The sequence below is a fragment of the Syngnathus typhle genome, linkage group LG13 (assembly GCF_033458585.1).
Source record: "Syngnathus typhle isolate RoL2023-S1 ecotype Sweden linkage group LG13, RoL_Styp_1.0, whole genome shotgun sequence".
NCBI lineage: Eukaryota > Metazoa > Chordata > Actinopteri > Syngnathiformes > Syngnathidae > Syngnathus > Syngnathus typhle.
The window spans coordinates 1,938,905-1,966,102 of record NC_083750.1 but is presented as its reverse complement, the minus strand read 5'-3'; the positions used below and the strand labels follow the sequence as shown (position 1 = coordinate 1,966,102).

Genomic DNA, 27,198 nt, shown 5'->3' with positions numbered 1-27,198 from the left:
TTGTGTGGATCAGTGAATCGATGTCTCGCTCGCTCTTGGCATACAACTTTATGTCATCCATGTATAGGAGGTGACTGATGGTGGCCCCATTTTTGAGTCGGTATCCGTAGCCAGTCTTGTTGATTATTTGGCTGAGGGGGTTCAGACCTATGCAGAACAGCAGTGGGGACAGAGCATCTCCTTGGTATATGCCACATTTGATGGAGACCTGTGCAATTGGCTTGTAATTGGCCTCAAGGGTTGTTTTCCACAGTCCCATCGAGTTTGCAATGAAGGCTCTCAGGTTCCTGTTGATGTTGTACAGTTCCAAGCATTCAGTGATCCATGAGTGTGGCATGGAGTCGTAGGCTTTCTTGTAATCAATCCAGGCAGTGCACAGGTTGGTGTGTCGAGTCTTGCAGTCTCGGGCGACTGTTCCGTCAACCAGCAGCTGGTGTTTGGCTCCTCTGGTATTGTTGCCTATGCCTTTCTGTGTTGTGCTCATGTATTGAGCCATGTGTACACTTATCTTATAGTCCGGAATTTACGGTGTGTATGTATATATATATATATATATATATATATATATATATATATATATATATATATATACATACACACACATTTTATATTTTTATATACACATTATATACATATATACATACTTACATATACATATGTACATATAGATATATATACATAGATAAATACACACATACACACATATGTATATATATATACATACTAGGGGTGTAACGATACATCGATACACATCGATTAATCGATATAATTCTCTAGAATTTATTGGCATCGATGCTAAACGTAAACATCGATTTATATCGCAGTGTTTGACCTCGGACATTAGACGCGACTTTATTTTGAAATCCAGTTCATTGTTGCTTGCTTCCTCTTTCCGGGAGCAGTGCGCCCGGCGTTGTGTTGTGAGCAGAGCACGCACGTGAAAGGGGAGGCGACAACTAGTACGCGGCTCCTGGGCTGGTGCTATGGCTAGTGTCCAAAACGACGAGGAAATTTGCTCCCCTTTAGGCTTCAAGTCATTCGTTTGGAAGCACTTTGGATTCCAAAGAAAAGATGGCTCAACCGACAAGACACGTGCAGTTTGTAAATCCTGCCATGCGGTGATCAAATATTCAGGGAGCACAAATCTCGCCGCACATCTAAAGAAAAAACACGACAAAGTTCAGTGTTAAAATAAGCACTTTGTATACTGCAATACTCTTGTAATTTCCTAAATAGTTTGCAGTACCTTGTTGATTTTGCGTATGAATTGTTATAAACCAGGATATTGTTCTATATTTTTTATTAAAACAACAAAAAAATAATAATCAATCGTAGAGCACTATATCGCGATATATCGTGAATGAATCGCAGCAGGCTTTAAGATATCGGCAAATATCGTATCGTAATTCTTTGTATACATATACATATATACACACATATATACACATGTATGTATATATATACACACACATACATACACATATATACATATAAATATATATACATAGATATATACATATATACATATATACATACTAGGGGTGTAACGATACATCGATACACATCGATTAATCGATATAATGCTCTACGATTTATTGGCATCGATGCTAAACGTAAACATCGATTTATATCGCCGTGTTTGACCTCGGACATTAGACGCGACTTTATTTTGAAATCCAGTTCATTGTTGCTTGGTTCCTCTTTCCGGGAGCAGTGCGCCCGGCGTTGTTGTGTTGTGAGCAGAGCACCGCACGTGAAAGGGGAGGCGACAACTAGTACGCGGTGGCTAGTGTCCAAAGAGACGAGGAAATCACCTCCCTTTTAGGCTTCAAGTCATTCGTTTGGAAGCACTTTGGATTCCAAAGAAAAGATGACTCAACGGACAAGACACGTGCAGTTTGTAAATCCTGCCATGCCAAATATTCAGGGAGCACAAATCTCGCCGCACATTTAAAGAAAAAACACGACATCAAAGTTTAGTGTTAAAATAAGCACTTTGTATACTACAATACTCTTATTTCCTAAATAAAGAGTTTGCAGTACCTTGTTGATTTTGCGTATGAATTGTTATAAATCAGGTTATTGTTCTATATTTTTTATTAAAAAAAAAAAAATCGATCGTAGAGCACTATATCGCGATATATCGTGAATGAATCGCAGCAGGCTTTAAGATACCGGCAAATATCGTATCGTAGTTCTTTGTATCAATATTATATCGTATCGTGACAAAACCCGCAATTTACACCCCTAATACATACGTATATTAGACTTGGTTGAACTTTATTGTCATTTTGTCTGCACTGGGCGCATACAAAACGAAATTCCGTTGCATAAAGCTTACAACAATGCAGTGATATTGCGGTTGAATAAAAGTCACATTCTATATAAAAATATAAAATAAGATAGGTATAAAGTGCAGCAGTGATAAAGTATGTAATAGTGCAGGAAACAAAAACAGTATTTAAAAAGTGTGCAGAGGAATGCTAAACCAGGTTGCGTACTTTTAAATTTACATGGATTATAAAAGTTCAGCAAGGTTGGCAGTGCGATAGTGGTTTGTAGTATCATAATGTACAGATTCTGTATATGTGTGATGCAGAGTCCAGTTTAGAGTTTAACAGTTTGAATGTTCAACAGTCTGATGACAGCAGGGAAAAAGCTGTTGCAGAACCTGGTGGACCTCCAGCGGATGCTGCGAAACCTCTTCCCAGAGGGCAGCAGGGAGAACAGTCCATGGCGGGGGTGTGATGGGTCACTGATGATGTTACGGGCCCGGGACACGCAGCGCTGAGATGAAATGTACTGAATGGAGGGAAGAGGAGCCCCGATGATCCTCTCTGCAGTCCTCACCACTCTCCTTGCGTTCTTCCAATCGGAGGCGCTGCAACCTCCACACCACACAGAGAGACAGCTTGTCAAAATGCTCTCTAAAATGCTCTAAAAAACGATGTGATTGGTGGTGAACCTGGGGACGCAGTCGTGTGTCATCAGGGTGAACAGCAGGGGGCTCAAGACGCAGCCCTGAGGGGAGCCTGTGCTGAGGGTGATGACATTTGAGGTGTCCTGTCCGACCCGGACTGACTGCGGTCTTTTGGTGAGGAAGTCTAGCAGCCAGTTCCGAAGGGGGGTGCCGAAGCCCAGGTGTTCCAGTTTTCCCACCAGATGCTGTGGGATGATGGTGTTAAACGCTGAACTGAAGTCCAGGAACAGCATCCGCACATGGGTGTTCTTCTCCTCCAAGTGAGCCAGGCTCAGGTGAAAAGCGGAGGGGATGGCATCCTCAGTAGAGCGGTTCTGCCGGTAGACAAACTGGAACGGGTCGAATGTTGGGGGGAGTCTGGAGACAATGTATTCTTTAAGCAGCCTTTTGAAGCACTTCATCATGATGGGAGTCAGTGCAACAGGCCGGTAGTCATTAAATGAGGTGATTTGAGGTTTCTTCGGCACCGGAATGATGGAGTCAGCCATACATATACATACATATACATACACATACATACATACATACATACATACATACATACACATACATACATACATACATACATACACATACATACATACACATACATACATACATACACATACATACATACACATACATACATACATACATACACATACATACACATACATACACATACATACACACACATACATACACATACATACATACACACACATACATACACATACATACATACACACACATACATACACACACATACATACACATACACACACACACATACATACACATACATACACACACATACACACACACACATACACACACACACATACACACACACACATACACACACACACATACACACACATACACACACACACATACACACACATACACACACACACATACGCACACACACATACGCACACACACATACGCACACACACATACGCACACACACATACGCACACACACATACGCACACATACATACGCACACACACACACACACACACACACACACACACACACACACACACACACACACACACACACACACACACACACACACACACACACACACACACACACACACACACACACACACACACACACACATACACACACACATACACACACACATACACACACACATACACACACACATACACACACACATACACACACACATACACACACACATACACACATACATACACACATACATACATACATACATACATACATACATACATACATACATACATACATACATACATACACACACATACATACATACATACATACATACATACATACATACACATACATACATACATACACATACATACATACACATACATACATACTAGGGGTGTAAATCGCGGGTTTTGTCACGATACGATATAATATCGATATAAAGAACTTCGATACGATATTTGCCGATATCTTAAAGCCTGCTGCGATTCAATCACGATATATCGCGATATAGTGCTCTACGATCGATTTTTTTTTTTTAATAAAAAATATAGAACAATTTCCTGATTTATAACAATTCATACGCAAAATCAACAAGGTACTGCAAACTCTTTATTTAGGAAATGACAAGAGTATTGTAGTATACAAATTGCTTACTTTAACACTTAACTTTGATGTCGTGTTTTTTCTTTAAATGTGCGGCGAGATTTGTGCTCCCTGAATATTTGATCACCGCATGGCAGGATTTACAAACTGCACGTGTCTTGTCCGTTGAGCCATCTTTTCTTTGGAATCCAAAGTGCTTCCAAACGAATGACTTGAAGCCTAAAGGGGAGCAAATTTCCTCGTCTTTTTGGACACTAGCCATAGCACCTGCCCAGGAGCCGCGTACTAGTTGTCGACTCCCCTTTCACGTGCCTGCTCTGCTCACAACACAACAACGCCGCGCACTGCTCCCTGCTCCCGGAAGAGGAAGCAAGCAACAATGAACTGGATTTCAAAATAAAGTCGCGTCTAATGTCCGAGGTCAAACACGGCGATATAAATCGATGTTTACCTTTAGCATCGATGCCAATAAATCGTAGAGCATAATATCGATTAATCGATGTGTATCGATGTATCGTTACACCCCTAATACATACACATACACATACACATACACACATACACATACACATACACATACACATACACATACACACACACACACACACACACACACACACACACACACACACACACACACACACACACACACACACACACACACACACACACACACACACACACACACACACACACACACACACACACACACACACACACACACACACACACACACACACACACACACATACATACACATACATACACATACATACACATACATACATGCATATACATACATACATGCATATACATACATACATGCATATACATACATACATGCATATACATACATACATGCATATACATACATACATGCATATACATACATACATGCATATACATACATACACATACATACATACATACACATACATACACATACATACACACACATGCATACACACACATACACATACATACACATACATACACATACATACATACACATACATACATACACATACATACATACATACACATACATATACATACATACATATACATACATACATATACATACATACATATGTCTTCCTCTGTCAGAGGCCACAGGTAGTACGTGTTGGCGACAAAATCTCCGCCAGCATCACGCTGAGCACGGGGGCCCCCCAAGGCTGCGTGCTCAGTCCGCTGCTCTTCACCCTCCTGACGCATGACTGCACTGCAACCTACAGCGACAACCGTATCGTGAAGTTTGCTGACGACACGACTCTGGTGGGTCTCATCACCAAGGGAGACGAGACTCAATACAGGCTTGAGGTTGTCCTTCTGACCACGTGGTGCAGGGACAACAACCTCCTGCTGACCGTCGACAAGACCAAGGAGATTGTTGTGGACTTCCGGAAGGGTCACACCCAACACCTGCCGCTGACCATCGACGGTGCTGTGGTGGAGCGAGTGAGCAGCGCCAAGTTCCTGGGGGTGCACATCAGTGAGGATCTCTCCTGGTCCACCAACACCGCATCACTGGCAAAGGAAGCCCAGCGCCGCCTGTACTTCCTGCGGAAACTTAGGCGAGCGAGCGCTCCTCCGGCCGTCATGACTGCATTTTACCGCGGCACCATTGAGAGCGTCCTCTCCAGCTGTATTGCTGTTTGGGGTGGCGGCTGCACTGACTACAACTTGAAGGCCCAGCAGCGCATAGTGAACACGGCTGGTAAGATTGCTGGTGCTTCGCTCCCCTCCTTGAAGGACATTTACACCTCCCATCTCACCCGCAAGGCGACCACGATTGTGAGTGATGCGAGTCACCCCGCTCACTCTTTGTTCGAGCTTCTGCCCTCTGGGAAGAGGTACAGAAGCCTGCGCTCCCGCACCTCCAGACTCTCAAACAGCTTCATACTCCAGGCTGTTAGGATCCTGAACTCGCTCCCCCGTTCTGCGTAGCGTCCTGTACTTTCACTGTCTGAACTGTCTGAATGCACACTGGCTCTTATTATTTATTATTTGTTATTACTCTTATTTATTGTTTGTGCCTTTTTGTTTATGATGTTTTTTACTTTTGCGCTATGCTTGCTGGCTCCGTTATTTATTGTGTTATCTGTTTATTATTTATTCATCACTCATACTATTGATTGTTAGAATTTTTGCCTTCTTGTTTTTATATTGTGTCGCGTACATGTATGTCTATCGTGTTATGTGTCTCGTCACCGTGGGATAGAGAAAAACGTAATTTCGGTCTCTTTGTGTGTTGTGACATGTGGAGAGATTGACAATAAAGCTGACTTTGACATATACATATACATACGCACGCGCGCGCGCACACACACGCGCGCACACACACACACACACACACACACACACACACACATATATACACATACACATATATATATATATATACACACACACACACATATATATACACACACACATATACACACACACGTATACATACATATACACACACAATATATGTATATATATATATATATATATATATATATATATATATATATATATATACACATACATACATACAAATATATATACCGTTTTTTTCCGTGTATAGTGCGCAAAATTTACCTAATTTATTGTCCTAAAATCTGGGGTGCGTATTATACATGGGTACAAAGAAAAAATTTTTTAATTTTTTTTTTTTTTAATTTTTATTTATTTTTTTTAAAGAAAGTCATGGTACAACAATACCAACAACAGGACTGACCGACAAAGTCGTGGAACAAAAAGACAGGGTGACATTACCAAAGACAGGAACAGAATGACAGTAACACATGCAACGATCCAACGGTGAGCGACATACAAATACAAAACACGTTACATCGATTGAGGTGACACAGGGAGAGAGGGGCGACGCGAACAGAAACTATGGCAACCTAGACACATAGCAAAACTGGGGACGAGACATGACAAATCTCCCCCGAAATAAAACTCACCTTTCTTCTTGTTTGTTGTCAATCGCGCATCGCATTCAGCCATCCTGGCCAACACACTTAGTCAGTAAAATACATAATTGACGACACATCGTTTGATGCGATGGTGCAATCCTTGAGAGTGTGTTATTGTCAAATATTTAATCTTTTAATCTCCATCGCGGACCGGACGTCATACGGAGGCCGCCATTACAGATGCGCAGAACGGATGCGCAAGACACGTCAGCTATATTAAGAGCGAGAGTTGTTTTCTTCCTATTAGTTTCAATTCACAGTTTAATTAGCAGTTTCAATCAGCAAATAACAAAATGCGTATTACAGGTAAAATTTCATTTCACAACACTTTGCCTTGTTCCTTTGGTCTCTGCTGTTCATCCTAAAACACAAAGGCGCTCTTTAAGCAATGCGACAGTGAGCGCCCGGCGCGCTGCGGTTGCGCGACCGCACCAAATTAAGCTCCCTGCGCAGTGCGCACTGAGGTCCACTTAAATTTTAGAAAGTACATCAGGACTTTAAAAATATCTTCTAAATTTCAGCGACGGCTCTGTCACAATAATGCTACCAGCGCGGTGCAGTTGGGCGGTCGGCGGCGTGCTACGGTTGAGCGTTCTCTCTCGCGCTCTCTCTCTCGCACACACGCGCACACACGCAAACCGGATATCATACGGAGGCCGCCATTACAGATGCGCAGAACGGATGCGCAAGACACGTCAGCTATATAAAGAGTGAGAGTTCAGTTCTCTACCTAAATCCGTATTACAGGTAATATTTTATTTCACAACACTTTGCCTTGTTCCTTTCGTCTCTGCTGTTCACTTCAAACACGCTCCATGCGACCGCAATGCTCTCGTATCAGACAAGGCTTGCTCGATCACCTGCTCGTTTGCTGTCCCGTGCGCGCACGAGCGCGGTGGTGCGTTTACGGGCAGTCGGAGAAATCAACGCCAACAAAAAAAATTACATCCAGCCTAGTTAAGACCATACTAAAGACTATAAAAATGGGACCCATTGCCTCCCTGCGTGTGTGACAATCATTGGGACTTAAAAAAAAAAAAAAAAAAAAAAAAATTAAATTTTTTTTTTTAAAAAATTCATAAAAATTGGGTGCGTATTATACATGGGTACAAGCTTTTTTCCAGCATCAGCATGCCATTTTTAGGGGTGCGTACTATACATGGGGGCGCACTATACATGGAAAAAAACGGTACACATATACACATGTGTATATACACTTATATATACATATATACATACACTGCTCAAAAAAATTAAAGGAACAGTTTTTTATCAGGGTATGGCATGAATTCAATTAGACTTTTTTGATAAGGTTTTGGTCAGGTACATGGCAGGGGGGGTGTTAATCAGTTTCAGCTGCATTGGTGTTGATGGAATTAACAACAGGTGCACTAGAGGGGCAACAACGAGATGGTCCCCAAAACAGGACTGATTTTGTGGGTGGAGGCCATTTCAAGTTCCTCCCTCTTGATTTTGTTTAACTGTTTTTCCACAAGCATTGGCTTTAGCTAGAGTTATTATCACGACTGGGAGCTTGCGGTGATTTCTTAACCCTCCTGAAGTTCCGTAGATTGTCCAACTCCTCCAGGATGGCACATCCATGCGTGCTGTTGCAAGAAGATTTGATGTGTCTCCCAGTACAATCTTCAGAGCATGGAGGAAATTCCAGGAGACAGGCAGTTACTCTAGGAGAGCTGGACAGGGCTGTAGACGGTCCTCATTCCATCAGCAGGACCGATATCTGCTGCTTTGTGCAAAGAGGAACAGGTTGAGCACTGGCCGAGCCTTACAGAATGACCTCCAGCAGGCTACTGGTGTGAATGTCTCTGCCCAAACAGTCAGAAACAGACTTCACGAGGGTGGCCTCAGGGAACGACGTTCTGTAGTGTTTCCTGTGCTCATTGCTCAGCACTGTGGAGCTCGATTGGCATTTGCCATAGAACACCAGAATTGGCAAGTCCGCCACTGGCGCCCTATGCTTTTCACAGATGAGATCAGGTTTACCCTGAGCACCTGTGATAGACGTGAAAGGGTTTGAAGAAGCCAAGGAGAGCGCTATGCTGCCTGCAACATCATTCAGCATGACCGGTTCGGTGGTGGGTCAGTGATGGTCTGGGGAAGCATTTCCATGGAGGGACAAAAAGACCTCTACAGGCTATAGAACGGCAGTCTGACTACCATTAGCTATCGGGATGAAATCCTTGCACCCATGGTCAGACCCTACGCTGGTGCAGTAGCTCCTGGGTTCTTCCTGATCCACAACAATGCCCGGCTTATTGTGGCAAGAGTATGCAGACAGTATCTGGAGGATGAACGAATTGACACAATTGAATGGCCCTCACGATCACCTGATCCAAACCCGATAGAACACCTCTGGGACATAATGTTTCGGTCCATCAGACGCCGCCAGGTCGCTCCTCAGACTTTACAGGAGCTCACTGATGCCCTTAGACAGATCTGGGAGGACATATCACAAGACACCATCCGTCATCTCATTAGGAGCATGCCGCGACATTGTCAAGCATGCATACAAGCTCGTGGGGGCCACACAAGATATTGAAAATAATTTTGAGTTGCAGAAATTTAATTTAGGCAAAAAGGACGAGCCTGCCATATCATTTTTTCACTTTGATTTTTGGGGTGTCTGTAAACGGAGTCCTCTGTAAGCTGAAAACTTTTATTTCCATCAAAAGATGTCATCCTTTTGTTCCTGAGACATTAAATTGTCCATATCAGTATAGATATTTCACCATTGAAATCTCATGTGTTTTCAAAGTGTTCCTTTAATTTTTTTGAGCAGGGCATATATAGACACTGATACACACACGTACCTGCACACACACGTACATACACATGCATATACAAATACGTACATATATACACATATGTACATATATATATACATACGTACATATACACATATATATACATAGATATATACACACGTGTATATATATATATATATATATATATATATATATATATATATATATATACACATACGTATATACACGTATATACACACATATATGCATACATATATAGACATATACACACACACATATATATACATACATATACAGTGCCTTGCGAAAGTATTCGGCCCAATTTAACCTTTCAACATTTCGCCACATTTCAGGCTTCAAACAAAGATATAATATTTTAGTTTTTTGTCAAGAATCAACAACAAATGGGACACAATCGCGAAGTGGAACGAAATTTATTGGATAATTTAAACTTTTTTAACAAATAAAAAACTGAAAAGTGGGGCGTGCAATATTATTCAGCCCCTTTACTTTCAGTGCAGCAAACTCACTCCAGAAGTTCAGTGAGGATCTTTGAATGATCCAATGTTGTCCTAAATGACTGATGATGATAAATAGAATGCTCCTGTGTGTAATCAAGTCTCCGTATGAATGCACCTGCTCTTTGATAGTCTCAGGGTTCTGTTTAAAGTGCAGAAAGAACCATGAAGACAAAGTAAGACACCAGGCAGGTCCGAGATAATGTTGTGGAGAAGTTTAAAGCTGGATATGGATACAAGAAGATTTCGCAAGCTTTAAACATCTCAAGGAGCACTGTGCAAGCAATTACCGTTTTTTTTCCATGTGTAATGCGCCCCCATGTATAATACGCACCCTAAAAATGGCATGTCAATGCTGGAAAAAAGCCTGTACCCATGTATAATACGCACCCAAATTTTTATTTATTTATTTTTTTTAACGTCCCAATGATTGTCACACACGCATCTGGGTGTGGTGAAATTTGTCCTCTGCATTTGACCCATCCCTGTGTGATTTTGATCCATCCCCTGGGGGAGAGGGGAGCAGTGAGCAGCAGCGGCGCCGCGCTCGGGAATCATTTGGTGATCTAACCCCCCAATTCCAACCCTTAATGCTGAGTGCCAAGCAGGGAGCCAATGGGTCCCATTTTTATAGTCTTTGGTATGGTCTTAACTAGGCTGGATGTATTTTTTTTGTTGGCGTTGATTTCTCCGACTGCCCGTAAAGGCACCACCGCGATCAGTTAGGTTAAAATGAAAAGTGCGGACATGTGAAAAAGGCGTGCGGACATGTGAAAAAGGCGGCTCTGTATGGGAGAGAAGTTGAAGAGGAATAAAAACACCCTTGGAAACCAAAACTTGCCCCTCGTCGTGACTCGGAGCCGTAACAAATGTTTCGGATTTGTGTAGGGTACATTGTGACAGCAAACGAGCAGGTGATCGAGCAAGCGTCTGATACCAGAGCATTGCGTTCGTATGGAGCGTGTTTGAAGTGAACAGCAGAGACGAAAGGAACAAGGCAAAGTGTTACCTGTAATACGTATTTTGTTATTTGCTGATTGTATTAAACTATCACATTCATTGTCAGTCAAGAAGAGAAGAGGACTATTCGCATCGGATCCATAGTGCGCATGCGCAGTGATACTGCCTCCGTATGACGTCCAGTCCGCGATGGAGATTAAAAACCAAACAATATTTGACAATAACACAGGTCTTTGGGAATGTCACCCTGTCTTTTTGTTCCACGTCTTTGTCAGTCAGTCCTGTTGTTGCTTTGTTAGAGAGTTATGTTAGTTTACCAAGTCTGTGTTTTGAGTTCCTCCAATGAACCCTGGTCCAAGCTGCACTTGGTCGCCCTGCTCCTTTCTACACTCCATCCGTGACAAGATTTTCTTCAAAAATTGTTGTACTATGGTTTTCTTCTTCTTCAAAAAAAAAAAAAAGAATTTAAACAATATATATATATATATATATATATTTAAAAATTCTACCCATGCATAATGCGCACCCCAGATTTTAGGACAATAAATTAGTTAAATTTTGCGCATTATACATGGAAAGAAACGGTATATTGAAATGGAAGGAGTATCAGACCACTGCAAATTTACCAAGACCCGGCCGTCCCTCCAAACTTTCATCTCAAACAAGGAGAAGACTGATTAGAGATGCAGCCAAGAGACCCATGATCACTCTGGATGAACTGCAGATAACTACAGCTGAGGTGGGAGAGTCTGTCCATAGGACAACAATCAGTCGTGCACTGCACAAATCTGGCCTTTATGGAAGAGTGGCAAGAAGAAAGCCATTTCTTCAAGTTTGCCACAAGCCACCTAGGAGACACACCAAACATGTGGAAGAAGGTGCTCTGGTCAGATGAAACCAAAATCGAACTTTTTGGCCACAATGCAAAACGATATGTTTGGCGTAAAAGCAACACAGCTCATCACCCTGAACACACCATCCCCACTGTCAAACATGGTGGTGGCAGCATCATGGTTTGAGCCTGCTTTTCTTCAGCAGGGACAGGGAAGATGGTTAAAATTGATGTGAAGATGGATGGAGCCAAATACAGGACCATTCTGGAAGGTAAACCTGTTGGAGTCTGCAAAAGACCTGGGACTGGGACAGAGATTTATCTTCCAACAGGACAATGATACACAACATAAAGCCAAATCTACAATGGAAGGGTTCACAAATAGACGTATCCAGGTGTTAGAATGGCCAAGTCAAACTCCAGACCTGAATCCAATCGAGAATCTGTGGAAAGAGCTGAAGACTGCTGTTCACAAACGCTCTCCATCCAACCTCACTGAGCTCGAGCTGTTTTGCAAGGAAGAATGGACAAGAATTCCAGTCTCTCGATGTGCAAAACTGATAGAGACATACCCCAGGCGACTTGCAACTGTAATTGCAGCAAAAGGTGGCGCTACAAAGTATTAGCGCAAGGGGGCCGAATAATATTGCACGCCCCACTTTTCAGTTTTTTATTTGTTGAAAAAGTTTAAATTATCCAATCAATTGTGTCCCACTTGTTGTTGATTCTTGACAAAAAATTAAACTTTTATATCTTTATGTTTGAAGCCTGAAATGTCGCGAAATGTTGAAAGGTTCAAGGGGGCCGAATACTTTTGCAAGGCACTGTATAGACCAGGGGTGGGCAAACATTTTGACTCGCGGGCCGAACTGGGTTCTAAATTTGGACCGGAGGGCCGAACCAGGAGCAGATGGACGTAGTGTTTGTGTGAAGTAATATAAGCGACCTGTAAAGCATTGCATAAAAGATTTTGGCCTTTAGTAGGTAGTAAAGCATGGATATTCCAAGTTTTTTTGAAAACAAATGCATTTACAGCATTTAAAAAAAAAAAAAAAAAAAAAAAAAAAATCACTAAAAACCTGCGATTCGGCTGGAGTTTGTTTTCTCTCCCTCTCGACCCCCTCCCTCCCCCCTCCCCGGCCGGGGAGGTGGTTAGGTGGCACCCATGCTGACAGCAGCTATCTGGATTCTTGTGGGCCAATTCAGGATGGGGGAACTGCAGCTCAACCTCCTCGAAGACACTGTCAGGACAATTGAGGGCTCCTTCGGCAGCCCTCTGCTCTGACATGGACATCCACTTTTTATTTCATTGATTTTCATGTTGTAACATTTGTGCCCTCTCTGCATCCATTTCAACCTGGTGATCCTGAAAGGGGGATCCTTCCATCTGTGGTCCCTTCTCAAGGTTTCTAATTTTCCCCCGGTAGTTTTTTTTTTAGTTTTTCCTTGCCCTTTTGGGATCTTAAGATCAGGGGATGCTTTGAGAATAATTGTCAATTTCTGTCTATGTGAAGCCCTTTGAGACTGCTTGTGATTTAGGGCTATACAAATAAACTTGACTTGACTATCAGTGATTCTCATAAAATACGACACTGTTATTATGAATAACAGTCTCCATCACTTCAGTGCCTGCAGGTCAGATTAATGAAAGATGTTTATCTTATGAGATCACATCAAACGGCAAACATTCTGACCAAATATATCATGATCTTGAAGAATCGGTGAAAGCATACATCCAAATAATCAAAACGGCAACACGGTGAGGGGTATCTGAAAATCAAACCAGAGTTTTAACTCACAAACACCTGGTAGCAGAGGTGAGGAAACGGGAAACACTTCCTTAAAGTAAGCCTTAAGAACTTTACAGGTTAAGATTAGTCGCAAACAGGTGGTGCATCAATGTCCTTGAGCATCCTGCATTGTTTGAAAATGAGAATGGTCGCTAGTTATAATCCCTGCTGTGTACAAATCATATTCAAAATGCATTTTTTTACAACAAACTTGAGAGCCTCCCCTTCATTTTCAGTGGGAACAGTGTTGTTGGTCTCCCTATTTTGCTAGTGCGTCATAGTCTGGAGTAAAATTTGTTGTGGCAATTCTTAGGAGAGATCCGAGGTGTTGGTCCGTGTACCTTGATCTGTGACAGGTTGATGTTGATGTGGCTGAACGTCATGTCGCGTACGTCGAGCCAAATTGGCCACTCTTTTTTTAAACACTCGGCACTGTGTCCACCTTGCTTTTCCTTGGGCGACTCATTTTAATAGAAGGATTCCAGGGGAAGGTTTGTGGGTGGCTTTAGCGTAAAACTGTATCTGAAAGCTCAGCGCGCAAATTACAAGAATACTGTCGTCACAGCCCACGCTCTAAATTCGAGACTGATACAAATAGAGCGCGAGTGCCCCATGTCCGTACTACTGAGTACGTACACGCACTTGTGAGTGTGCACCGAGCTTTCTGACACGGCTTCCCCATCTACAGGGGAAACGCAGTCATTGCAGGCAAAATGACCAAAACAATGTTTAATAATACAATTTATTCAGGGTTGGCGGGCCGGATTAAACGGTCCCGTGGGCCGGATGTGGCCCGCGGGCCGTAGTTTGCCCACCCCTGGTATAGACATATACACACATACATACATGAATATATATACATACAAATATATCCATCCATCCATCCATCCATCCATCCATCCATCCATCCATCCATCCATCCATCCATCCATCCATCTTCTTCCGCTTATCCGGGGTCGGGTCGCGGGGGCAGCAGCTTCAGGATGGACTCCCAGACTTCCCTCTCCCCAGCCAAGGATGACCGAACTCCTCACCCTCCTGCGGAGAAAACTCGTTTCGGCCGCTTGTACCCGGGATCTCGTTCTTTCGGTCACGACCCATATCTCGTGACCATAGGTGAGGGTAGGAGCGTAAATCGACCGGTAAATTGAGAGCTTTGCCTTTTGGCTCAGCTCTCTCTTTACCACGACGGACCGGTACAGAGTCCGCATTACTGCCGACGCTGCACTGATCCAAAGTCAAAGTCTGCTTTATTGTCAACGTCTTCACATGCCGAGACACACAAAGAGATCGAAATTACGTTTTCTCTATCCCACGGTGACAAGACATATTACACGATAGACATACAAGTAAACGACGCAATATAAAAAACAAGAAGGCACAAACAATAAATAATAAGACTACACCGTGTTCCAAATTAATATGCAAATGATATTTATCTCAGATTTTCCTAAATAGTCGATGCAAATGAGTCAGCATAATTTTCAAGTCATCAACCATTAGTTTAATGAATTCGAATGTTATTGAACAAACCTCCCAATGATAACAGAATTTTTCAAAAATAAAAAACTTAAAATGCACTGTTCCAAATTATTACGCACAACAGAGTTTTATAACATTTTATAGGTTGTTATGAACTGAAATGCTCATCTTTAGAATTTACAGCATTAGGAGGTCATATTTACTGAAATCAAAAGCTATTTCAATCAAAAACATCTTAACAGGTCAAGTTACATTTTAACATAGGACCCTTTATTTGATAGTAGCTTCACAATTCTTGCATCCATTGACCTTGTGAGTTTTTGGAGAGTTTCTGCTTGAATTTCTTTGCAGGATGTCAGAATAGCCTCCCAGAGCTGCTGTTTGGATGTGAACTGCCTCCCACCCTCATAGATCTTTTCCTTGAGGATGCTCCAAAGGTTCTCAATAGGGTTGAGGTCAGGGGAGGATGGGGGCCACACCATGAGTTTCTCTCCTTTTATGCCCATAGCAGCCAATGATGCAGAGGTATTCCTTGCAGCATGAGATGGTGCATTGTCATGCATGAAGATGATTTTGCTACGGAAAGCACGGTTCTTCTTTTTGTACCATGGAAGAAAGTGGTCAGTCAGAAACTCCACATACTTTACAGATGTCATTTTCACACCTTCAGGGACCCTAAAGGGGCCAACCAGCTCTCTCCCCATGATTCCGGCCCAAAACATGACTCCGCCACCTCCTTGCTGACGTCGCAGCCTTGTTGGGACATGGTGGCCGTCCACCAACCATCCACGACTCCATCCATCTGGACCATCCAAGGTTGCACGGCACTCATCAGTGAACAAGACTGTTTGAAAATTAGTCTTCATGTATTCCTGGGCCCACTGCAGCCGTTTCTGCTTGTGAGCGTTGTTTAGGGGTGGCCGAATAGAGGGTTTACGCATAACTGCAAGACTCTGGAGGATCCTACACCTTGATGTTCGTGGGACTCCAGAGGCACCAGCAGCTTCAAATATCTGTTTGCTACTCTGTAATGGCATTTTAGCAGCTGCTCTCTTAATCCGATGTTTTTGTCTGGCAGAAACCTTCCTCGTTGTGCCTTTATCTGCACGAACCCGTGTGTGCTCTGAATCAGCCACAAATCTCTTTACAGTACGATGATCACGCTTAAGTTTTCGTGAAATATCTAAGGTCTTCATACCTTGTCCAAGGCATTGAACTATTTCACGCTTTTCGACAGCAGAGAGATCCTTTTTCTTTCCCATGTTGCTTGGAAATGGTCATCTGCTTAATAATGTGGAACGCCATTCTTAAGTAGTTTTTCCTTAATTGGGCTCACCTGGCAGACTAATTATCACAGGTGTCTGAGATTGATTTCAGTGATCCAAAGAGCCCTGACACACAATACCGTCCATGAGTTTAATTGAAAAACAAAAAATGTAATCTTTATGACACTTAAATACAATTTGCATAATAATTTGGAACACGGTGTAATAATAAATAAACAGATAATCTCGCACTCCATCCTCCCCTCACTCGTGAACAAGACCCCAAGATACTTAAACTCCTCCACTTGGGGCAGGATCTCATCCCCGATCCGGCCGGAGAGGGCATTCCACCCTTTTCCGATCGAGGACCATGGACTCGGATTTGGAGGTGCTGACCCTCATCCCGACCGCTTCACACTCTGCTGCGAACCGCTCCAGTGAGAGCTGGAGATCACGGCCTGAAGAAGCCAACAGCACCACGTCGTCTGCAAAAAACAGAGACGTGATGCTGAGGTCCCCAGACCGGACACCCTCCACGCCTTGGCTGCGCCTAGAAATTCTGTCCATAAAAATTATGAAAAGAATTGATGACAAAGGGCAGCCTTGGCAGAGTCCAACCCTCACTGGGAACGAACCGCCCTTATCAGTTTGCTCGGTACCCCGTACTCCCGAAGCACCCCCCACAGAACCTCCCGAGGGACACGTTCGAACGCCTTCTCCAAGTCCACAAAACACATGTGGACTAGTTGGGCGAACTCCCATGCACCCTCAAGGATCCTGCTGAGGGTGAAGAGCTGGTCCACTGTTCCACGGCCAGGACGAAAGCCACACTGTTCCTCCTGAATCCGAGGTTCGACCTCCCGACGGACCCTCCTCTCCAGCACCCCTGAATAGACCTTAACCAGAGAGGCTGAGGAGTGTAATTCCCCTGTAATTGGAACACACCCTCCGGTCCCCCGTCTTAAAGAGGGGAACCACCACCCCAATCTGCCATTCCAGAGGCACTGTCCCTGATGTCCACACGATGTTGTAGAGACGTGTCAGCCATGACAGCCCCACAACATCCAGAGCCCTTAAGAAATCCGGGCAGATCTCATCCACCCCCGGGGCCTTGCCACCGAGGAGTTTTTTAACTACCTCAGTGACTTCGGCCCCAGAGATTGGAGAGTCCGCCTCAGAGTCCCCAGGCCCTGCTTCCACAATGGAAGGCGTGTAGGTGGAATTGAGGAGGTCTTCGAAGTATTCTCCCCACCGACACACGACGTCCCGAGTCGAGGTCAGCAGCACGCCATCTCCACTGTAAACAGTGTTAACGTTGCACTGCTTCCCCCTCCTGAGACGCCGGATGGTGGACCAGAATTTCCTCGAAGCCGTCCGGAAGTCATTCTCCATGGCCTCGCCAAACTCCTCCCACGCCCGGGTTTTTGCCTCAGCAACCGCCGAAGCCGCGTTCCGCTTGGCCACCCGGTACCCGTCAGCTGCCTCCGGAGTCCCGCAGGCCAAAACGGCCCGATAGGACTCCTTCTTCAGCTTGACGGCATCCCTTACCGCCGGTGTCCACCAGCGGGTTCGGGGATTGCCGCCACGACCGGCACCAATGACCTTACGGCCACAGCTCCGGTCAGCCGCCTCAACAATGGAGGCGCAGAACATGGTCCACTCGGACTCAATGTCCCCCGCCTCCCCCGGGACGTGGGAAAAGCTCTGCCGGAGGTGCGAGTTGAAGCTCTTCCTGACAGGGGATTCCGCCAGACATTCCCAGAAGACCCTCACAGAGCGTTTGGGTCTGCCAGGTCGGACCTGCATCTTCCCCCACCATCTGAGCCAACCCACCACCAGGTGGTGATCAGTTGACAGCTCCGCCTCTCTCTTCGCCCGAGTGTCCAAAACATGCGGCCGCAAATACGATGACACGACTACAAAGTCGATCATCGAACTGCGGCCTAGGGTGTCCTGGTGCCAAGTGCACACATGGACACCCTTATGTTTGAACATGGTGTTCATTATAGAAAATCTGTGTCGAGCACAGAAGTCCAACAATAGAACACCGCTCGGGTTCAGATCGGGGGGCCGTTCATCCCAATCACGCCCTTCCAGGTCTCACTGTCATTGCCCACGTGAGCATATAAGTCACCCAGTAGAAGATGGAGTCCCCAGAAGGAGCGTTCTCCACCACTTCCTCCAGGGACTCCAAGATGCATGTTGGTGCATAGACACAAACAACAGTCAGGACCCGTCCCCCCACCCGAAAGCGGAGGGAGGCTGCCCTCTCGTTAACCGGGGTCAACCCCAATGTGCAGGCGCCCAGCCGGGGGGCAATAAGTATACCCACACCTGCTCGACGCCTCTCACCGTGGGCAACTCCAGAGTGGAAGAGAGTCCAGCCCCTCTCGAGAGGGCTTGTACTGGAACCCAAACTGTGCGTGGAGGCAAGTCCGACTATATCTAGTCGGAACTTTTCTGCCTCGCACACCAGCTCGGGCTTCTTTCCAGCCAGAGAGGTTACATTCCATGTCCCAAGAGCCAGCTTCTGCAGCCGGGGATCAGACCGCCAAGGTCCCTGCCTTTGGCCGCCGCCCAGCTTGCACTGCACCCGACCCTTTTCGCCCCTCCCAGAGGTGGTGAGCCCATGGGAAGGGGGACCCACGTTTCCTTTTCGGGCTGTGCCACCAGACGCTCGCCTTCGAGCCCCGCCTCCAGGCCTGGCTCCAGAGGGGGGCCCCGGTGACCCGCATCCGGGCGAGGGAAAACGAGATCCATTCATTTTTTTCAGCATAAGGGGCTAATGTGAGCCATGCTTTGTCTGGCCCCTCACCTAGGACCCGTTTGCCATGGGTGACCCTACCAGGGGCATGAAGCCCCGGACAACATGGCTCCTAGGATCATAGGGGCACGCAAACCCCTCCACCACGATAAGGTGACGACTCACGGAGAGGACATATATATACATATACACATACATAGGTACATATATATATACATACATATATATACATATATACATATACACATACATACATAAACACACACACACATACATAAACACACACACACAAACACATAAACACACTCACGCACATACACGTACATAAACACACACACACACGCGTACATACGTATATGCATATACATACATAGACATATACATACATATATATATACATACATACACATATACATAAATATATACACACGTGTACAATAAATGAGGTATTATGAATTCATTTTTATCCTTAAATATCTGTTAAATAATGACGAGAGCCATCCTTTCTGTACTTATAATGACTTATTGCACTGAAAATGATTTTAATGGCTTGAGTAGTGGGTGAATATTTCATCCACTACTGCTCCCTAGCTGTAAAATTTAAATCTCACCTTGTACAATATTCTGTTGGGTCGTTTTCCTATTTCTGTTTATTAAAACCGAAATCCTATGAAAAAACTGAAAAGCACACAGTACAAACTCTAAATTGCTTTACTACATGCAAATTCCAACAAAATATGGACTTTATTCAACTCAAGAAAGAAGGTAAAATGAAGATCGGATTAACCATAATCGCATTAGCCATAAAATGCACAACGTGAAAAAAAACATATACAAGTCGCTCCGGAGTATAAATCGCATTTTGGAGGAAATTTATTCGACAAAATCCAACACCAAGAACAGACTTGAACGAGCAACAACAGGCTAAACGATAGGTATGCTAACATGACATAAACAGAAACGAAGAGCTGAGAATGGGCCTGACGTAACATTCAGAGTTATTCAAATAACTATTACATAAATAACACGTTTATAAAACCATCTGTGTCACTCCAATTCATTAAATCCATCGATCGTCCTTTATGTCAACAATGTGTGCGCGCCGCTGACGGCGCTTGCACTTCAAAATATTCCACAGGCCCATATAACCATTTATAAATTATATATCAAATAACTATTACATAAACAATAATATTATCAAACGTCTGTGTCACCCCAAATCATTAAATCCATCGATCAAATTCCTCATTCTTTGTCAACAACGCCGCACGTGCGCCCTGACGTCAGCATCGTCGTTATTCCACAGGCGTGTGGCGGCGTGGACTTCTATCCCCGGTGGTGGCACTTCCAGCCACGGAGGTGGAAGAGAGCTCCATAGAATAGGACCCGGCGTGCGTAAAAGCCAAGTCCGAGCCCCATCCACCGTCCCCGGACAGCCACCCGGCCGAGCACCGGCCCCCGACTTCCATCCACGGAGGTGAAAAAGAGCTCTGTAGAGGAGGGCCGAGCGTGCGTAAAAGCCATGTCCGAGCCCCATCCACTGTCCCCGGACAGCCACCCGGCCGAGCGCCGGCCCCCGACTTCTATCCACGGAGGTGAAAGAGAGCTCCGTAGAGTAGGAACGGGCGTGCGTAAAAGCCATAATAGTTTTTCAAACCTTCTGTGTCACTCCAAATCCTTAAATCCTGCAAACTCTTCGTCCTCTGTGTCACTTACAAACAAAGCCACTAATGATGCCGGTAGTACGTGGGGCCCTTCGTCATCTTCGTCATCCCGTGATCGAATCTTTGTCTTTTATGTAAACAACTGCCGTTCCGCGCTGCTGACGTCATTTGAAATTCAAATTACAGTAATCCCTTGCTACATCGAGTTTTTTTTTTTTTTTGAAAAAACTTACATATAAGTTGCTCCTCTGTATAAATCGCCCCCCCACCCAAACTATGAAAATAAACCGTGACTTATAGTCCGAAAATTACGGTACTATTTATTAGTTGTTTATTTATTTTTATCATTTATTTTTTATCTATGTAACTATTCCATTACTGTCAAATAGTTTTACAGTGGATTGTACATCACTGAGGGTGTAAATTATTGTCACATTTGCTTTTTACAATGAATGAAGCTGCAGCATTCGATAACTAGAAATGTGAGAAACGTGGCTTCTTGAAATGTCATCGACAATCATATTACCTCATAAGTACCATGACTTGTTTTCACAGAAGGAGGGAAGAATCATCCTCACTGTATAAATGTGTCTCTTTGGTTGGTTTGAGTTCGCAAAATAGATACCACTCAATCCCACACTTTGCATATACTTCATACCTGTCTCTTCTCTTAAAAAAATACTGAAACTGGAACTACAATCAACATAAATGAATGCCATATTAATGACAAAGAAACCTGTACAAGTGATTGAACAGCCCTGTTGTTTCTACAGAAACTAACGTCAGTCCTAAGTGCAAACTTGCAGTCTTTTGTCCATATTCCTTAGACGGGACCTGAGCGAGGGATATTCAGCCCAAAGGTCCCAGAGGTTTGCTTTGAGTTCAAATTCATGAGGTCTTGTGTGGCCGAGATGGATAACGTATTGCTTTTGTTTCTGTGTGGTGCCTGAAGGAAGTCCACTACGGCACAAGTGGGCTTGGGACGCCTGCGTCTTAACGCCCTTTTCTCTGCCCGGGTTTCAGGCAGCGACACACCTTGGCATATCCGAGAGCAGGGGGCGGTGATTCCACAGAATGTGGGATCGTCTGAATGGGACGATGTCTCCGAGCTGCCCTCGGATGGAGAGTCTCTGAAGGCGGGTAGAAGCAGCCTCCTTGTCATGGCCGTCGGGTTTGTTGGGACAGGCACGCTGCTCCATACGGCAGCTCCGTTGCATGCCATTGGAGAAGCATGAAAGGACGTCAAAGTTTGCACTTTCTCAATGGGTTTCATTTTACGTCGTCTTTTCTGAATGGGGACGGGTCAGGTTTGGGTCGAGACAACAGTAGGTAGAGGTTAGGTCTTTTTTGGCACTGTATTTCTGTCAAGTGTTTAAAATCCATGTCTTAATGTCAGTACTGGCATACTTGGAGACTGACTGGATTGGGGAGATTTTGATTCAGTCATATCAGCCATAAATTTCAAGTTTTTTGCCGCATACCGTCATTTCCGGACTATAAACCGCACCAGCTATAATCTGGGGAAAATCCTATTTTATTCATCTATAAACCACACCAGACTATAAGACCCAGGTGTTTTAAATGAAATGTCCTCATTTTGATTACCTGTATGACTAACACAACTCTTGCATCATAAGAATCATGACAATCATACTTACCACATGAAGTAAAATAATGCGTAGAGAGCTATTTCTACGATATTCAGTAAATGACACTAAATGTTTTCAAGGTAAGCATATTTTCACTGCACCTTTCTGCTCGCTTGACTCTCCTCGGGATGAAGACTTTCGAGACCTGCGAGGCAGGGAATACATATGTTAATATCTACTCCCAAAAGGGTTCATTTGATAATCAGACAATTAAAAATGAGAAATAAATCAAATTCAAACATACCGGTACCTTGCCTTGGCACTAACTGGAATGAGTGGATTGGTGGGTAGGATGCACTCCTCTTCAAACTACAGTCATCACCGGACGTGAAATTCCTAAGGAGGAAAGTCTCACTGTGGATTCTAGCTTTTGGTGAGTTAGACAATAGAAGAGCAAAAACAGTTGTTCTTTTTACAGTGAATACAGTTTTTTCCCCAACTTTTCTTGTTTTTTTGTGCCTTTTACAAATAAGTTGCAATTGTATCGGTACCTCTCGGGATAGCAGTAGCTGTAGCTGTTTACTGCGGGTGGCTCTGGCTCTGCATTCGGAGGCGTGACGGAGATGCGGTAGCGGTTGGCAAAGAGCGCCAGGCCGAAACACAAACTCAGCAGCAGGCACAGCAGAAGGTAGTTGTGCCTGTCTGAGACCTGGGAGAGACAGTGCATAGTGAAAAGGGCTTTATAACAAAAGCTGAGGCTGCTCAATGTTAATTCATAGTGTTTTTAATTACCTCGTTCTGCAGCTGGCTGACCTGAATGGACAGGTTTAGGACCATCTGAGTAATGTTCTCCAGCTGACCTTGCAGCAACTGAATAGACTCTGTCTGACGCTGGTCCTACATGAGGATTTTTGTCAATTAAGTAGTTGACCATGATATGTAGCAAGATCCAAAATTAGAATACATCTGGTATTTTTAAAACAACTCTGAGAACAATCAATGAACTCACTTGCTCCTCTGCAATTCTGGAGGTGTTCTGGAGTTTAATAATGGTTTTGTTGAAAGCCTTCTGCATCTCCTCCACCTGCTTCCGATATCTTGGAATATGAAAGAAAGACAGGGTCAAACAAAACTAAAACAGACATCAAACGTGTGTTATTTCCTCTCCTGACCTCTGGCTGAGCTGCTCCAGATAGCGTCCGCTGAGCGACATATTCATCTCCAGGGCCTTAATGCGGTTGTTGAGTCGCATGAACACGGACTCCTTCTGGCTGGAGCCGTGCACCGGGTTGCCGTTCTGTTCTGTGCCATTCGGGGGATCTGCGTAAATGTCTGAGAGGGACGGTGAGGGAGATGTCGACGGCAAAGGAGGGAGACCAGGGGTAGAGACATCTTCTGTGAGGTCCTCGGTTTTGCTATCTGTGATGACCGGGGCACTACTACTAGAGAGCTCAAGTTCAATGGTTGTGTGTGGAGCAGGCTGGGATAGCTCAGTGGAAAGAGTGCCGCTGTCGAGTACAACTGCTGGGTCCGGGGACTGATGTACATGAGGAGAAGCAATCTGGGACTCACCTGTCATATCAGGATTTAGGATCGAGTCGCATATCACTATGTTGGCCTTTACTTCTGTGGCTGTCACTTTGCCATCGTCGACTGCAGTTCCGATGACTGAGCTAGTGGGAGGTAGTGAAGCTTCTGTAGGCTTGTCCACAGCCAATATGTCTTGAGTCTCCTCTGAGCTTAGCAGCTTTGCTGGAGCCTCAGAAGAAAGCTGTGGAGTCTCGACAACAGAAGGGTTGGCAGCGGATGAATCGGTGGTGGATGGTTTGGGGAGGCTTGATGTCTGACTGGGCTCCAGCGGAGGCGGTTCGGACATAGAGTCATCATGAGCTTCCATGAGAGTGTTCTCTGGAGGCTGGTGTGCTTCTGACGTGCTGGCTCCGCTTTCTGGCTCACCACCAGAAGCTTGTTCTTTTTCATGAGGCTGATGTACCTCACTGTGATGCGTCTTGAGCTCAGGACAGGCAGAGGAGGATGAAGGTGGGAGCCCAGTGGGAGTGTGGATGGAAGGAGCCGTTTGCTTTCTGTCCACGGATTGGCATCTCCTTTTTTTGAACAGCAGCGCCTGACATTGTTGCTGCATATACTCCTGAAGGGAGCTCGTACATGAACAAGAGGAAAACCATGGAAGAAATGCACAGAGGTCTACATTTTGTGGTTCAGCATGTTCCATTTTCTCCCTCTCCCCATCGAACTCATCCTCTTTATCTAAAAGCGTGATTGTGGAGCTGATAGATTCTTCGTCCTCCGACTCTAAAGGTATAACAATTTGTTTGTCCAGTGGCGGAGGCTGCTGGTCACGGTTATCAACTGGAAGCAGTTCTGGAACAGCGGATGTTGAAGACGGGGCACCAGTTTCAGTGATTTCTGTGTCTGGAGACAATGTTGCCTCATCCAACTCTGAACTAGATGGTGTACTAAATGGCCAGAAACATTTGAATTGTGAAAGGATGGCTTCGCCTCTGCAAAGTAATGAGTGATTGCTTTTGACAGGTACTCACACGGCGGATGGGTCGGTGATGGGAGTTGAAGTTATCGTTTCATTCACACCAGGACCATTCCCAATCACACCCTGGGATGAAAGGTTTCCTACAACACAAAAGACATAGGCGTACCCAGTGAGGTGCGGTGAGGTTCATGACCGGGGAGGCACTGACGTCAACCCCCCCCATCCCGGTAAAATCAGGGCTCGAAACTAACGATTGCCCGATTGCCCGGGGCAAGTAGCGATGGCAGACGGGCAAGTAGAATTTTTCCTCACTTGCCCTGCCATAATACCATGTTTTCAAGCTGTAAAAAGACGATTTTGTGCATAATTTCTCGCAACTTCTGCCGCTTCTGGTTCGACATTTTGTTTTCTAGGGAGCGGTTAGTTTCTCGTGTAAGTCTGCAATACATTGATAACGGCAAAGCGCTTCGTAATTAAATGCACCAGCAGAGCTTGTTTCCGGTTGAATTTTGGTACTACAGTAGACTAGTGTGGTTTAATTGCATCAAAAGTTCTACACTGTATTAAAACAGGCTGCAGGCACAATATGATGGAATAAAAACATATGAAGGCAAAACTTATAGTGTTGTCTTTTTTATTGCAAAAATGTGTCGGGCAAGTAAAAATCCACTCCAAAAAAATTCGGGCAAGTAAAATTTTGTTTCGGGCAAGTAAAATTTTCTCCAACCTGCCCGAGGGCAACTTGGGCAAAAAATAAGCTTCGAGCCCTGAAAATTTGTCCAGCACCTAACCGTTTCACAAAAAAAGCTTGGGGAACGTTGGTCTAGTGTGGCTTATTCCTTATTTAATTTGAACTATTTGAATTAAAATCTCATATCAGCAGTCTTCACACCAGGGCTGTGGACTCGGTCGGATTTTTGCACCGAGTCCGAGTCCGGCCTCTTGGCCATGAGTCCGAGTCCGGCTGTCCATTTTTTCTGTTAATTCATGTGACTGCTTAGTCTTTATTCGAGGCTAATTTAGATCAAAATCTAAATAATTACAACAGTTTTGTGATGGCTTTGTCTTTATTAAACATATAAACGAATACAATAAACAGATACTTTCAAGTTTTAATCATTAATTACACCATTATAGCTCAGACATTTATCTAAAACACAAATAATTAGTGACGACCCCTTATTTGGAAAGCGAAAAACCCATGTCGTACGGCGTCAGCACTATGTTATTTTCAATAAAAACATGAAGAACTCACGTTTGCGTCAGTCAATTTTAATTTTTATAAAGGATTATTCTCATTTGATGCCATCCGCGTTCTGCCAAACGCAACAATATAATTACGTGAGTTCTTTGCATAAACCTCGATGCAAAGAAACTCCTCTTTTAGGGTACAGGCTACAAGGAGTATATACTTAATTGTGATCATCATTCATCCATCCATCCATTTTATTTTATTACTCAGACATGACAGCGCAATATAATTAAAAGCTGACACGATAGCAATGTCAAACGTGTT

The 27,198-nt window shown here is 44.2% G+C and overlaps 1 protein-coding gene across 20 annotated transcripts in view; it reads right to left on the bottom strand.

The window, feature by feature from the left end:
- Window positions 1–986: 986 nt before the first annotated feature.
- Window positions 987–27,198, bottom strand: part of LOC133166020 (SUN domain-containing ossification factor-like) — a 156,901-nt gene continuing 130,689 nt past the window's right edge. For 5 of the 20 annotated variants that reach the window (XM_061295982.1, XM_061295984.1, XM_061295987.1 and 2 more), the window contains 8 exons: window positions 25,735–25,822; window positions 24,346–25,650; window positions 24,183–24,270; window positions 23,966–24,070; window positions 23,725–23,882; window positions 23,478–23,569; window positions 23,335–23,378; window positions 21,893–22,872 (listed from right to left, as the gene is read on the bottom strand). In XM_061295982.1, coding sequence (XP_061151966.1) covers window positions 22,408–22,872; window positions 23,335–23,378; window positions 23,478–23,569; window positions 23,725–23,882; window positions 23,966–24,070; window positions 24,183–24,270; window positions 24,346–25,650; window positions 25,735–25,822 — 2,345 coding nt within the window. In that variant the 3' untranslated portion in view covers window positions 21,893–22,407. Of the gene's footprint in view, window positions 1,158–1,224; window positions 2,889–2,965; window positions 3,338–5,642; window positions 5,787–7,239; window positions 9,981–15,133; window positions 15,448–20,615; window positions 21,411–21,892; window positions 22,873–23,334; window positions 23,379–23,477; window positions 23,570–23,724; window positions 23,883–23,965; window positions 24,071–24,182; window positions 24,271–24,345; window positions 25,651–25,734; window positions 25,823–27,198 lie in introns of those variants that run through there. The other 15 variants (XM_061295983.1, XM_061295999.1, XR_009717684.1 and 12 more) reach the window with 14 other exon arrangements.